At 48.3% G+C, this 15,746-nt stretch overlaps 1 protein-coding gene across 1 annotated transcript in view; it reads right to left on the minus strand.

Annotated features, from left to right (window-relative positions):
* Positions 1-620: 620 nt before the first annotated feature.
* Positions 621-15,746, minus strand: part of LOC137002563 (uncharacterized) — a 28,557-nt gene continuing 13,431 nt past the window's right edge. The window contains exons 3-9 of the mRNA XM_067362308.1: positions 7,106-7,240; positions 6,893-6,917; positions 6,333-6,365; positions 1,353-1,391; positions 1,156-1,237; positions 866-913; positions 621-771 (exon numbers count right to left, since the gene is read on the minus strand). Of these exons, the coding sequence (XP_067218409.1) occupies positions 621-771; positions 866-913; positions 1,156-1,237; positions 1,353-1,391; positions 6,333-6,365; positions 6,893-6,917; positions 7,106-7,240 (513 nt within the window). The remainder of the gene's footprint in view (positions 772-865; positions 914-1,155; positions 1,238-1,352; positions 1,392-6,332; positions 6,366-6,892; positions 6,918-7,105; positions 7,241-15,746) is intronic.

Below are 15,746 nucleotides of genomic sequence, written 5' to 3' on the forward strand. Positions count from 1 at the left end.
ATATGTGCCTGTTGCCTGCGATTATAATTGCATAATATCATGAGAGTACCGATGTAATTATACAATTTTAGAAATAGCAAAATGTCTGTACAGATACACTGAATAAATACCACCTCACATGGTTCATTTTTATTTGGGCAGTAAAATGGGCTGTATAGTTTAAATAATAATAATAATAATACAATCCCAATAACAATTTCATTAAAGTTCATCAGAATGAACAATTTCATGATTTATCAAAAATAATCATTAAAAAAAATCACATTTAGCATAGCAGATTTACTTCAGTTACATTTTACAAAATATTAAAGCACTGAGAATCACAAACATTCTGACAGACTTTGGCAACACCTTGATGAAAATGATGAGAATATGAACACTGCTGTCCTCTGTAGAGCTGCTTATGAACTCATAACACTGATCTGAATAATGACACGATTGTCTTTTAGAGCTTCTTTACAGCAGAATTGAACTGAATCATTATTGTGCTGTTTATTACACTGAAGCTGCTCTGAATGAGTCTGTACTGAATAAAGTGCAGGAGAGATAAAGCTGATTCTGTTAAACCTGTACTGACTCCTGGAGTCTTGACAGAAATGTCTGAGAATATGATCTCAATCTTAAAACGCTTCCATCAGAGTCCCGTCAGATTCAGAGTGATTCAGTGAATCAGATTTGACCTTCATCAGAGTCCCGTCAGATTCAGAGTGATTCAGTGAATCAGGAGATTCAGATTTGACCTTCATCAGAGTCTCGTCAGATTCAGGATCCCTGACAGAAACACATAAACATAAGCACATAAATCATCATCCGTCTGTGCGATTCAGTAAAAGTCTCAGTCTTTCTCTCAGTTTGATTCACTCACCTCTTGTCTAAATCACTGCAGACGGACGGCACTGCCTTTGAAAAATATCTGAGAACAGATCGACACTTATTATTAAATATTATTATATCCACCAAGTACTTTATATTTATTCAGGGAGATTTTAAAGTTTAAGTCACTTCTTTCATCATTTAATATGACTACAGATAAAAGAGGTCAAATCATAAATTATCATTTCACTCATTGTTAGTCATGGTTTCTATCAATCATAATTGAGTTTTTCAAAATCTATTTTGATGTGTCTCTGACACAATTAAAGTTTCGGGACTCACCTGAAGATCTTTTTCCTCAGCGTGAAACAGAGAAATGCCAGAAGAAAGAATATCAAGAGAACAGAAATCCACCACAACTGATCTATACAAGCCATATAGACAATAAAATCATAAATACATAAACCAGTGAAATTAGATTCATAACAATGATGAATCAATATTAGAGTTTAAAGGGTTTAAAGCTCTTGATGTTTTACCTGAGAGCTGGAGAGACAGAGTCACTTCATCGAGAACATCTTTAAAACACACAATGATCACAAACATCAGACAATATGACAGAAAACAAAGGCCTGTTCACATTCAAACTGGATTGAGTCTGAATCAGATCTGAATCAGTGATTTATTAGTGATTCTGCGTTTTATTCACGCTTCACCCAACAGTTCTGTGTATCTCTACACAACACCCTTAGCAACCACTCTTATCAACGTAAACAGTTTGTTCTCAGTTGATATTGTTCATTGAAGCTTACTGTATTATGTAGAAGAGTATTATGAGAAAGAGATCGATTGAGCGAATTTATTACCTTTTACATAATAAATTCATAATAAATTCCTTTTACATTTATTAATGTCTGATGCATTATCTTGTCCTTTTAACAGTTAAAGAGTTTTCCCATGACTGACAGCGCTAGTCAAAGCATTTGTCAGATGCGTCTGTCACGATCACCTGTGAGAGTGCCTTCAGCCTCTAGAGGGCACTCCTTCCCGGACTCATTGTTTCACTCATTTCATGAACTACATTTCCCATATACACTCCCTGGACTAATTACCATTCATCATTGCACCCAGCTGTTTTGTGTTTGTTAATTAGTGTTTGTCTATTTAATCTCAGTTGTGTCTGTCCCTGGTTGTGGTTCGTTGTTTTTTGTTACGTGCTCTTTGTTTCTCTGGCTTTTTGTTTTATGGACTGGGATTCTGGATTTTGACCCCTTGCCTGGCTTTGGATATATGTTTCTGGATTCCCCAATAAACAACCGCTGCAATTGGATCCTATCTTCTTGTTTTTTTATGTGCACCGTGACAGAACGAACCACCATTATAAGGATCCAGCAGCATGAGGACTATTCCGTCAGCCACTTGCAGGGAGTGTGTGGCACTGCTTGGGGCAGTGATGGCTCTACGCCAGGAGGGAGAAGAGGTAGGATGCTTCGCCAAGGTCTTTTGGACGATGGCGGTGGGGCTGAGATACAACGACGTGGCGCTGAAGGATACTTTTAATTGCTGTCTCGACGATCCTCTGCCTCAATGTGAGATGGAGGGGCTACGGAGTTTAGATTTCTGGAGGTTCGCCACATATCTTCGCCGTCGGAGGGAATGGACCTCACTGAGTCAGCCAGGCAGTTTGTATGCTCCAGCCCATGATTCCGTTTCAGAAGGCATTGAGGAGGTGGGCACTGAGCCTCAGCTTCACCCCGGTAAAGGGAGGAGGAGGAGGAGAAGGAAGAAGTCTCCAGCTAGTGAACCCGTTCCAGTCAGTGAGTCCACTTCAGAGCCCGCTTCAGCCAGTGAGTCCACTCCAGAGCCCGCTCCAGCCAGTGAGTCCACTCCAGAGCCCGCTCCAGCCAGTGAGTCCACTCCAGAGCCCGCTCCAGCCAGTGAGTCCAGTCCAGAGCCCGCTCCAGTCAGTGAGTCCACTCCAGAGCCCGCTCCAGTCAGTGAGTCCACTCCAGAGCCCGTTCCAGTCAGTGAGTCCACTTCAGAGCCCGTTCCAGTCAGTGAGTCCACTTCAGAGCCTGTTCCAGTTAGTGAGTCCACTTCAGAGCCCGCTCCAGTTAGTGAGTCCACGTCAGAGCCCGTTCCAGTCAGTGAGTCCACTTCAGAGCCCGTTCCAGTCAGTGAGTCCACTCCAGAGCCCGCTCCAGTCAGTGAGTCCACTCCAGAGCCCGTTCCAGTCAGTGAGTCTACTTCAGAGCCCGTTCCAGTCAGTGAGTCCACTTCAGAGCCTGTTCCAGTTAGTGAGTCCACTTCAGAGCCCGCTCCAGTTAGTGAGTCCACGTCAGAGCCCGTTCCAGTCAGTGAGTCCACTTCAGAGCCCGTTCCAGTCAGTGAGTCTACTTCAGAGCCCGCTCCAGTCAGTGAGTCCTCTCCAGTCAGTGAGTCCACTACAGAGCCCGCTCCAGTCAGTGAGTCCACTCCAGAGCCCGTTCCAGTCAGTGAGTCTACTTCAGAGCCCGTTCCAATCAGTGAGTCCACTTCAGAGCCTGTTCCAGTTAGTGAGTCCACTTCAGAGCCCGCTCCAGTTAGTGAGTCCACGTCAGAGCCCGTTCCAGTCAGTGAGTCCACTTCAGAGCCCGTTCCAGTCAGTGAGTCCACTTCAGAGCCCGTTCCAGTCAGTGAGTCTACTTCAGAGCCCGCTCCAGTCAGTGAGTCCGCTCCAGTTAGTGAGTCCACTTCAGAGCCCGTTCCAGTGAGTGAGTCATCTTCAGAGCCCGCTCCAGTCAGTGAGTCCACTTCAGAGCCCGCTCCAGTCAGTGAGTCTACTTCAGAGCCCGCTCCAGTCAGTGAGTCCACTTTAGAGCCCGCTCCAGTCAGTGAGTCCACTCCAGAACCCGTTCCAGTCAGTGAGTCCACTTCAGAGCCCGTTCCAGTCAGTAAGTCCGTTCCAGCTCGTGAGTCCGTTCTTGAGATCACTGAGGAGGTGGGCGCTGAATCTTCGCTTCCCACACGGAAGAGAAGGAAACGGAGGAGGAAGGCTCCAGCCAGTGAGTCCGCTCCAGCCAGTGAGTCCGCTCCAGCCAGTGAGTCCGCTCCAGCCAGTGAGTCCGCTCCAGTCAGTGAGTCCGCTCCAGCCAGTGGGTCTACTACAGAGGCCGCTCCAGCTAGTGAGTTCATTTTGGGTGTGCCACCGCCTCACCCTCATAAGCAGAGGAGGAGGAGAAGGGCTTCCTCCATCCTACAAGGCCTGGAGGCCACTCTAGAGGTTGTTCTTTGTTTCTCCAAGCGCCTTGCCCTGCCGGCGCCACCGAAGCGCCTTGCCCTGCCGGCGCCACCGAAGCGCCTTGCCCTGCCGGCGCCGCAGCCCCAGTCTGAGCACGCTGCCGTCCCAGAGCAGCCCCAGTCTGAGCACGCTGCCGTCCCAGAGCAGCCCCAGTCTGAGCACGCTGCCGTCCCAGAGCAGCCCCAGTCTGAGCACGCTGCCGTCCCAGAGCAGCCCCAGTCTGAGCACGCTGCCGTCCCAGAGCAGCCCCAGTCTGAGCACGCTGCCGTCCCAGAGCAGCCCCAGTCTGAGCACGCTGCCGTCCCAGAGCAGCCCCAGTCTGAGCACGCTGCCGTCCCAGAGCAGCCCCAGTCTGAGCACGCTGCCGTCCCAGAGCAGCCCCAGTCTGAGCACGCTGCCGTCCCAGAGCAGCCCCAGTCTGAGCACGCTGCCGTCCCAGAGCAGCCCCAGTCTGAGCACGCTGCCGTCCCAGAGCAGCCCCAGTCTGAGCACGCTGCCGTCCCAGAGCAGCCCCAGTCTGAGCACGCTGCCGTCCCAGAGCAGCCCCAGTCTGAGCACGCTGCCGTCCCAGAGCAGCCCCAGTCTGAGCACGCTGCCGTCCCAGAGCAGCCCCAGTCTGAGCACGCTGCCGTCCCAGAGCAGCCCCAGTCTGAGCACGCTGCCGTCCCAGAGCAGCCCCAGTCTGAGCACGCTGCCGTCCCAGAGCAGCCCCAGTCTGAGCACGCTGCCGTCCCAGAGCAGCCCCAGTCTGAGCACGCTGCCGTCCCAGAGCAGCCCCAGTCTGAGCACGCTGCCGTCCCAGAGCAGCCCCAGTCTGAACACGTTACCGTCCCTGAGCAGCTCCAGTCTGAACAAGTTGCCGTCCCAGAGCAGCTCCAGTCTGAACCCGCTGCCGTCCCTGAGTACTCCGCTCTCCCTGATACGGCCACGAAGCACCCTTGGCCAGCCCTGTCGCCATCGTCCAAGCCTTCTGCCCTGCTGCCGCCGTCCAAGCCTTCTGCCCTGCCGCCGCCGCCCAGATCTTCTGTCCTGCCGCCGCCGCCCAGATCTTCTGTCCTGCCGCCATCATCCAAGCCTTCTGCCCTATCGCCGCCGCCCAGGCTTTCTGCCCTGCCGCCACTGCCCAGGCCGTCTGAACCGTTGGAACCAGCCTGGTCAGTTCCTCCGCCACCACCCTGGCAATCAGCCAGGATTTCAGAACCGTTGGAACCAGCCTGGTCAGTTCCTCCGCCACCACCCTGGCAATCAGCCAGGACTCCAGAACCACTGGAACCAGCCTGGTTAGTTCCTCCAGCACCACCCTGGCTATCAGTTGGGCACCCTGGATCTGGCCCACCATCCCTCCCCCTGATCCTCCTCCTGTCCACCTCCCTCCTGAGTTTTTTTTTGTGTTTTTGTTTTTTGTCTGGTGGAGCGTCTGGTAGCCGCTCCTTTGAGGGGGGGTAATGTCACGATCACCTGTGAGAGTGCCTTCAGCCTCTAGAGGGCACTCCTTCCCGGACTCATTGTTTCACTCATTTCATGAACTACATTTCCCATATACACTCCCTGGACTAATTACCATTCATCATTGCACCCAGCTGTTTTGTGTTTGTTAATTAGTGTTTGTCTATTTAATCTCAGTTGTGTCTGTCCCTGGTTGTGGTTCGTTGTTTTTTTGTTACGTGCTCTTTGTTTCTCTGGCTTTTTGTTTTATGGACTGGGATTCTGGATTTTGACCCCTTGCCTGGCTTTGGATATATGTTTCTGGATTCCCCAATAAACAACCGCTGCAATTGGATCCTATCTTCTTGTTTTTTTTTGTGCACCGTGACAGCGTCTTGTTCTGTGTTCACAACAATTCAGTCTTTTCAGTGTAAAAGTCTTCGCTACTGACTGACACGCTCATAAAGACAGTATTTGTCGCCATCTAATGTCGTAATAATGTAACTTCTGTTGCTGTTCATGAACAAGGACTATTTTTTCAGGCGGAAGGAAGGCTTTTAGTGAAAGTTTATATCACAAAAGTTGCATTGATACATATTTCTGGCTTTAATATTTGTACTGTGAGGTAACCGTTTTATAAAAGCAATAAGGTGCTCGAGGCTAGTGCTGTATCGTGAATAAGTCACGCCTGAAGGGGTTACTCCACTTCGCGTCGTGCCTAACAACTTCCTTCAGCCGTGACTTATTCACGATACAGCACAGCCTCTAGTACCTTATTGCTTATATATACACAGGTTTATCAGCTGAAACTCACCTGAGTTTGGAGTCGCTGCAGTTTCATTCCTCACTGAAAAACACATTCACAATCATCATGATTCAGTTACAGAAGATTCACTTAAACACAGAGTTTGATCTGAATCAGGACAGATTCACTTCAACACAGAGTTTGATCTGAATCAGGACAGATTCACTTCAACACAGAGTTTGATCTGAATCAGGACAGATTCACTTCAACACAGAGTTTGATCTGAATCAGGACAGATTCACTTTAGTTTGATCTGAATCAGGACAGATTCACTTCAACACAGAGTTTGATCTGAATCAGGACAGATTCACTTTAGTTTGATCTGAATCAGGACAGATTCACTTCAACACAGAGTTTGATCTGAATCAGGACAGATGTGTGTGTCTCTTTTAAAGAACGTCTGTAATAATGTCAAGGCAGATTCTCACAGTAATGAATGTGTTTGAAGTGTATCAGAAGTGAATCTCAGTCATCATTTCTTCTCCTTCATTTCGCTCCAAACCTCTGTGACTTTAATTTCATGGACCAAAAACAATGAGGTTCTCTTTAAAAATCAGAGTGTCTCTCACTTCTGAACATGGTCTCATGTGTGATCTGAAATGAAAGAAAGAATCATCAGAGCAGTGTTTATAGAGTTCATGAAGGATTCATTATTGTGTGAGTTTATTGTGTTCATGTTGAACTGCAGCTCTAATGATTCATAGTCAATAGAACAAGATCATCATTTCTGTCTGTTTAAATATGAAAACAGATGGATGTTGAGAGAGATTGAGTTGATTTACTCCTTTAGAATGACACTGAATCTCATGATGAAGTTCATCCACACAGTAAGACGTGACGAGTCGATCAGATGATACAGACGTCACAGGATACATCAGTTTGTGTGGATCTGATGGATCTGCTAACAGATGCCCGTCCTGAAGAAATCAAACACAAGAGGATCAGATTGTGTGTGTGTATATGAGTGTGTGTGTGTCATGCCCGGCATTATGGGGGGCAAAGGGGGCGTGTCCCCCCAGAAAGAATTTTTAGGTTTTAGGTTCTGTCTGACTTGTGTTTCACTAATACATTTTTACCAGGCAAGATTTTTGTTTATTCAGTTGCCATGACAACTAGCCGGAGAACAGCGCGCGAAGTTGGCTTCCTTTAAATACGCATGAAACAGCCATCTCTAAACTGAGCGTGACGATTTTCATGGACACATCCACGATCTCTTTCATGTTCAGCATTTTCGCACATAGAGCTTGTTGGTGTAAGGAAGTCGGGAAAAGCATCCTCCTCCTTGTACTTAATGAATCTGTTTGAACGGCCGACCATCGCATGTGCTCCGTCAGTTGTGACTGACAAGTTTAGACATTGGCAGCTGTGTTTTGTCGACAAAGATGATGTAAAACTGTTTAATTCTATTCAGTGCAAGTCATCAGAATAAGGTAAATGCCCTGGCTAATGTAATCTGTTGTGCTGTAAGTATTTTGAGTTTAGTATTAAAATTGAAAATTGTTAAAATTAAACATCAACAATGAACATTTATTATTATAATATTATAAATTATAAATATTATAATATTTTAAGATTTTAAGTCAGTGTTACGACGGTGCCATATGTCTGAAAAACACGGTGGAAAGCAAAAATTAATGCAAGACAAATTAAATCGTGAAATGCCATATGTGCACTGCTTTAATCACCAGTTGCATTTAGTGGAGTCTGAGGCACTGTCGTCTGAGAGGCCGATAGAGGACTTTTCAATGAGTGCAATTCCCTTTACACATTTTTTTTTCAGAAACCCACTGTGTCAGCACAATACACTGGTGAAAAACTGAAAAGACTGCTTGTTCAGAGATGGACTCGGCACCTCGCTACAGTGTCAGTCATTGTGAAATCGAGATCGAATCCACTCACTCATACAGCACGGATGTGAGACTTGAGGCAACAGGCTTACTTAAAGCCACAACCGAGCCAAGCTTCAGGTTCATAGCTTATATGAGTCATCAAATCCTGGGCCTCCTCGATCCTTCAAATAAACCGTTGCAATCTGAGGCTGCTGATCTGTACACCAGTGTCCATCTAGTCCGCAGCACCTTTGAGTGTACTGAACATCTACGATGTGATGCAGAGTTTGAAAACCTGTGGAGTGCATGTGAATATCACCAGTTTTCAAGCACTCCTGCCACACCAACATGCAAACGCCAAAGACTCAAATGAACAAATGAACAAAACCATGCAGGATTATGTGGTTGAAAGCACAGTGGGTCTACATGATGGAGACAAAAGTGAGTGCAAACGCATATTCTTTAGCACTTTGGATGTCGTGCTGGGGGAAATCTCATCACCATTAGTGAAAGAAATACCCAGCTGGTAGAGGCTCTGTGTGCCATGAATGCTGACAGCTCCATTTCTCTGGACGTGAACGAGATCAAGCCGCTGTTGCAATTAACCAAAACTGAACCGGTGGAATCGGAGTTCACTGTAGCTCGCAAATTTTTCCTGAATGGGTGTAAAGGTGTAAATCCGCAATCTTTATCAGGAAACTCAGGCTTCCGGAGACATCCCAAGGTGCAAAGCACCACAGGCCATAAAGAAACAACCTCCAAGAAGTTGCAAAAATGATTAGTGTAAGATGTACAATATCTGAGCTAGGGAAATTAATTTCTCAAAGTGCCGATCCAAAAGCCATAAAGTTTGAGAACAAAGGACCAGGTGGACATGCTAATTACATGCGAGACACCGGAGACTTGGGCGTAGGACCCACCCAAAACCACATCTGATTGGTTAAAACACTCGGAAGGGTGGAGCTAACAGACCCGTTTAAAAACTAATGTCATGTATTTTAGCATTGCCTTGGCTTTGGCTGACTTGTGCGGACCGACCATCATCCTGCCTGCACATGAGACCTCTTCAAGAGCTCACTAAAACCCATCAACTTCCCTGCAAGAACCTTCACTGAACTTCATTGACTCGATCAAAGTCCTTTGTTTCCAGCATCGAGACGCAGAGAAACAAAGCGTAACCGGAAACGAACTACGGTTGAATGGCTAGAATATTAATTTCTCTTAGGTTGTGGTTAAAGAATATTGTTTAAAGCTAGACAGTTGGGGACTCCATTCACCTTCCAATAACAACCTCACAAATGTCCCTTTAACTGTATGAATGTGTGTGTGTTATTGTTAGATTAGTTTGTGTGTATTAGAGTAGCTCAATAAAGTCTTGTTTTGATTTTTCACATATATCAGTGTCTTGTGCTGTGCTTACCAAGTTACTGCCTTAAACTTTCGATTTTGTTACCTGCTAATCATAACTTTATATCATTACTATCATTACAGAATTAGTAAAATACCCTAACCTCAATTTTTCGGTGGACAAATAATTGATAAAGTGTTCAATATTATTCTGAATCATTTACAGTTTAATTTGGTTCTTATTCACTGTAACTTATTTACCTTTGAGTTTATTGATCAGAGTTCCCTTACACACTCTGGAAAGATACTGCAAGGTTTTGTTGGCAATGCCAACAGCCTGGTAATAAAACTTACATTGACATTTGGGGCATTGGCCGCATATGTGCAAAAATTATTTTTCCACACTGAACCAGTTTTCAGGTGAACACAGACGCAGGATGCTACACGAGCGAAAAGCTCATCATGTTCAAATATCATTTGGGAAGGACCTGACAACTAAGTTCCAGAAATACGGAGCCCCTAAAGGGACATGGTGGTAGAAAAAAAAATGGGAAGGAAGGAAATATTATGTGGTGGTGGAAAAAAAATTTGGGATGGGAGGAATTTTTTTTTTCAAATCTTTTGCATTCCCTCGCAAAGACGTTTTGCGTTCCCTCGCAAAGTTATAATCGCTCCCTTGCTGTGAGCTCGGACAAACACTTCCTCTTTAATGTCCCGCTGGCTGGCAGTAGTGTTTCAGTTAGTAACATACGTTAATAATGCACACAAATAATGCGCGGCTCATAGAGTTTGAACTTGTTGGACTCAAAAATGAAGAAATGCAGTCAGTGCTTATGTCAAAGCAGTTCAGTTGGCAATATATTCACAGATTCGCACTTCCCGGATTAATAACTTGTGAGCTAAACGTTGTTAAAAACACAAATGTGTCACGGTTCGCAGATGCATTGTTTCCTTCTTGTCGCGTGCTCTGTGTTATGACCGCAGTGGGTGTGTTTGTGTTTGTGTGCGAGTGTGTTTGTGGGTGTGCCCAGGCCACGTGGGTGATCAGTGGACCCAGCTGCCACTCATCACTCTCCCCACCTGCTGCTCATCACCTCAGTCTTTTTATACTCACCTCGTTCATCTCTCCTTTGTCAGATCGTTGTTTGGTGTCCTGTTCGTGGTTGTCTTGTCTGTTCCTGACCGGAGTCCCAGTTGTTTCGTCGTCATTCTGTGGATTACTGTCTTCGTGCCTTGTCTACTGTCTGGAACCTGGAATCATCTCACCGCCACTCTTCAGTCACCACGTCACGTCACCAGCCGACCATCTCAGTCCCTGCGCCACCTGAAGCCTGCCCGTTTTCATTGACTGTGTTTCTGTTACTGCTTGTTGTAGAATAAACGACGTTACTTGCATTTGCTTCCTGTAGTCAATCATGACAGAACGATCTGACCAAGGAGCGGAAGCAGCAAGCACTCAGCAGTCTTCACTGGAGGATTTCGTCAACAGCAGCATTCGTCGAATGGAGTCACAGGAGAGAAATCTCAACGAGACGGGAAGAGCCGTGCAGGCTCTCGTGGCGCAGGTATCCGAGCTCACCCAGCAAGTCCAGCTGCTTCGTGTTCCCGCTGCGCCGCCCACACCGGCCGTTTCCCCACCCACACCTGCGAGCGTCGCCGCTTCGGAGCCTCGTCTTCCAGTACCCGAAGCTTATTCAGGTGAACCAGGATTTTGTAGAGCTTTTCTGACACATTGTACCATGCACTTTGCTCTGCAGCCCCGCACTTTCAGCACCGAACAAAGCAGAGTGGCTTTCGTACTGACGCTTCTGACGGGGAAGGCGTCGCTCTGGGGAACGGCGGTGTGGGAGAACCAAGACCCCTGCTGTACCTCGTTCCAGTCACTCTCCGCAGAAATGAAGAGAGTGTTCGACCGCTCAGTCGCGGGGAGAGAAGCCGCCAGACAGTTGGCGGAACTACGCCAAGGAGAGAAGTCGGTGTCTGATTATTCCATCGAATTTCGTACATTAGCGGCAGAGTGTCACTGGAACGAGGAGGCGCAGTGGGACATGTTCCTGCATGGGTTGGCTGACCGTGTTCAAAGGGAGATCTACGCGCTGGACCTCCCCACCACGTTTAATGGTCTCGTCGACCTGGCGCTCCGGGTGGATGCTCGGCTGACCAGGGCCGAGCGGAGAAGTCCAGTCCACAGGAGTGAGGAAATCCGGAGGTCCAGCGGCGGGGACACGGTCAGTCCTATTCAAGATCATGAGCCCATGCAGGTAGGTCGAGCTCGGCTTTCCCGGGAGGAGCGGGAGAGGCGGAGGTCCCAAGGACTTTGTTTATATTGTGGCAAGGCGGGACATTTCGCTTACAACTGCCCGTTAAAAGGGCAAGCCCGGCAGTAAGTTTGAGGCTACTGTCGGGTGGGATCTCCGCTGGAAAGTCCTCAACCACATCCACCCTCCTCCCGGTGAGATTGGGATGGTCACATCACCTTCACAACTGCAACGCACTTCTGGATTCCGGGGCAGAAGGTAACTTCATGGACCAATCTTTCGCCACCAAGTTCCACATTCCTTTCAGACCACTCACCGACAGAATCGCTGTTCACGCACTCAATGGACAGAGTCTTCCCACCATTTCTCACATCACTGAAGATATCACCCTGATCACCGCTGGCAACCATTCTGAACAGATTAAATTTTTTATTTTTGACTCCCCTCACACCCCCGTCGTCCTTGGCCATCCTTGGTTCACCAGACACAACCCCCGGGTAGACTGGGTCCAGAACTGCATTGTGGCCTGGAGTGAGGAGTGTCATAAGTCTTGTCTTGTCTCTGCTTGTTCGTCTGTTTCTGGTTCTGTCTTACAGGAGGAAGCAGTGGATCTGTCTACCGTGCCCGTTGAGTACCAGGACCTGAAGGAGGTGTTCAGTAAGTCCAGGGCTGCTTCTCTTCCTCCGCATCGTCCCTACGACTGTGCCATAGATCTAGTACCAGGGAAGTCTCCGCCTAAGGGCAAGTTATATTCACTTTCAGTTCCCGAAAGAGAGGCTATGGAGAAATATATTTCTGATTCACTAGCAGCCGGGTTCATTCGCCATTCCTCTTCTCCAGCGGGGGCGGGGTTCTTTTTTGTGGGGAAGAAGGATGGTTCCCTGCGACCTTGTATTGATTACCGGGGGTTGAACAACATTACGGTAAAGAATACCTATCCTTTGCCGTTAATGTCTTCAGCCTTCGAGAGGTTGCAGGGAGCATCCGTCTTCACGAAATTGGATTTAAGAAATGCTTATCATTTGGTCCGCATCAGGGAGGGTGATGAATGGAAGACCGCCTTTAACACCCCTAGGGGGCACTTTGAATATTTGGTCATGCCGTTCGGGCTTTCCAACTCCCCAGCGGTCTTCCAGGCACTCGTCAATGACGTGCTGAGAGATATGGTCGATCAGTTCTTATATGTCTACCTGGACGACATATTGATTTTTTCCTCATCTCTCCAGGAACACGTACAGCACGTTCGACGAGTGCTTCAGAGGTTGCTAGTGAATGGGCTTTTTGTCAAGGCGGAGAAATGCGTTTTTCATGCACAGTCTGTTCCTTTCCTAGGATACATCGTGTCGACTGAGGGAGTACGCATGGACCCTGAGAAGGTTAAGGCTGTGGTAGATTGGCCAAATCCAGATTCCCGTAAGGCCCTACAGAGGTTTCTGGGGTTCGCCAATTTTTACCGGCGTTTCATTCGCAACTTCAGCCAACTAGCCTCACCTCTGATCGCCTTGACCTCCCCCAAAACTACGTTCAGGTGGTCAGACGCAGCGGAAGCTGCGTTTGCCAAACTGAAGGCTCGCTTTGTTTCAGCCCCTATTCTCGTTGCCCCTGATCCATCACGGCAGTTTGTGGTGGAGGTCGACGCATCAGAGGTGGGGGTAGGTGCAGTGTTGTCCCAGCGTTCTTCCGCGGACGATAAGATGCATCCGTGCGCGTTTTTTTCACATCGCTTATCTCCCGCCGAAAGTAACTACGACATTGGTAATCGGGAGTTGCTGGCAGTCAAGTTAGCGTTGGAGGAATGGCGTCACTGGTTAGAGGGCTCTGGGGTACCCTTTATCGTCTGGACCGATCATAAGAACCTAGAATACATCAGAACTGCCAAAAGATTGAACTCCAGGCAGGCTCGGTGGGCACTTTTTTTCGGACGTTTTGATTTTACTCTCTCGTACCGCCCGGGTTCCAAAAACATCAAACCCGACTCTTTGTCTCGTATTTTTGACCGTTCCGAACGCCCGTCTACTCCCGAGTGCATTTTTCCCGAGAGATTAGTTATCTCCACACTCACATGGGAGGTCGAATCGAGAGTCAAGTCGGCTCTAGAAGGGGTAACGCCTCCGCCCGAGTGCCCACCAAACCGATTATTTGTGCCGGAGGGATTACGGTCCATGGTCATTCAGTGGGGTCATTGTTCCAACGTGGCATGTCATCCAGGAGTCAGTCGAACTAAGTTTTTGGTTAAGCAACGATTCTGGTGGCCTCTCATGGCTCGTGACGTTCGCGATTTTGTCTTGGCTTGCTCAGTCTGCGCCGTTGGTAAGACTTCCAATCGTGCCCCAGATGGGTTACTTCAACCGCTGTCAGTCCCTTCGAGACCCTGGTCCCATATCTCGCTAGATTTTGTGACCGCCCTCCCACCCTCCCAAGGGAACACGGTTGTTTTAACCGTAGTGGACCGGTTCTCGAAGGCGGCTCATTTTATTCCCTTGCCCAAATTACCCTCAGCCAAGGAGACAGCGGTTACGGTCATTGATCACGTCTTTCGGATTCATGGCCTCCCGGTAGACGTGGTCTCTGACAGGGGTCCCCAATTCGTTTCCAAATTTTGGCAGGAATTCTGTAGATTGCTGGGGGCGACTGTTAGTCTGTCATCTGGGTTTCACCCCCAGAGCAATGGTCAGACTGAGAGAGCCAATCAGGATTTGGAGCGAACGTTGCGATGTATGGTCTCCAAGAATCCTTCCTCTTGGAGTCAGCAACTCTCAATGGTGGAGTACGCGCACAATACTTTACCAGTGTCGTCCACGGGCCTATCTCCGTTTGAATGCAGTGTAGGTTACCAGCCACCTATTTTTCCCAGTCTGGAATCCGAGGTCGCGGTCCCCTCTGCCCACGCCTTTGTCCAGAGGTGCCACCGAACTTGGACGAGGGCCCGAGAGACTCTCCTCCAAGTGAGGGAACGCACCAAGGCCAAGGCCGATCGCCACCGGTCAAGGCCTCCGGTTTACGTCGTCGGTCAAAAAGTGTGGCTTTCTACCAAGGACATTCCTCTCCGATCCGTTTCTAAGAAGCTTGCTCCTAAATTTATTGGCCCGTTCACTGTCACCAAGATCATTAGTCCGGTGGCAGTCCGCCTTAAACTTCCTCCAGTGTACAGGAGGATTCATTCCGTCTTCCATGTCTCCAAAATTAAACCTGTTTTTCATTCTGAGATTAACCCGCCAGCCCCGGTTCCCCCACCGCCGCGTCTCGTAGATGGGGAGCCAGCTTATTCGGTAACTCGTATTCTGGACTCTAGGCGGAGGGGACGCGGATTTCAGTACTTGGTGGACTGGGAAGGTTACGGTCCGGAGGAGAGGAGTTGGGTTCCTGCCAGGGACATTCTGGATCACACCCTTATCGAGGATTACAATCGACAGGTAAGGGAGTCGGGGAATGCCAGGAGGCATTCCTAGGAGGAGGGGTACTGTCACGGTTCGCAGATGCATTGTTTCCTTCTTGTCGCGTGCTCTGTGTTATGACCGCAGTGGGTGTGTTTGTGTTTGTGTGCGAGTGTGTTTGTGGGTGTGCCCAGGCCACGTGGGTGATCAGTGGACCCAGCTGCCACTCATCACTCTCCCCACCTGCTGCTCATCACCTCAGTCTTTTTATACTCACCTCGTTCATCTCTCCTTTGTCAGATCGTTGTTTGGTGTCCTGTTCGTGGTTGTCTTGTCTGTTCCTGACCGGAGTCCCAGTTGTTTCGTCGTCATTCTGTGGATTACTGTCTTCGTGCCTTGTCTACTGTCTGGAACCTGGAATCATCTCACCGCCACTCTTCAGTCACCACGTCACGTCACCAGCCGACCATCTCAGTCCCTGCGCCACCTGAAGCCTGCCCGTTTTCATTGACTGTGTTTCTGTTACTGCTTGTTGTAGAATAAACGACGTTACTTGCATTTGCTTCCTGTAGTCAATCATGACAAAATGAAGCTACTTCCAATCATAGTAACCTA

The sequence above is a fragment of the Chanodichthys erythropterus genome, chromosome 3, assembly GCF_024489055.1.
Source record: "Chanodichthys erythropterus isolate Z2021 chromosome 3, ASM2448905v1, whole genome shotgun sequence".
In the NCBI taxonomy this organism is placed as follows: Eukaryota; Metazoa; Chordata; class Actinopteri; order Cypriniformes; family Xenocyprididae; genus Chanodichthys; species Chanodichthys erythropterus.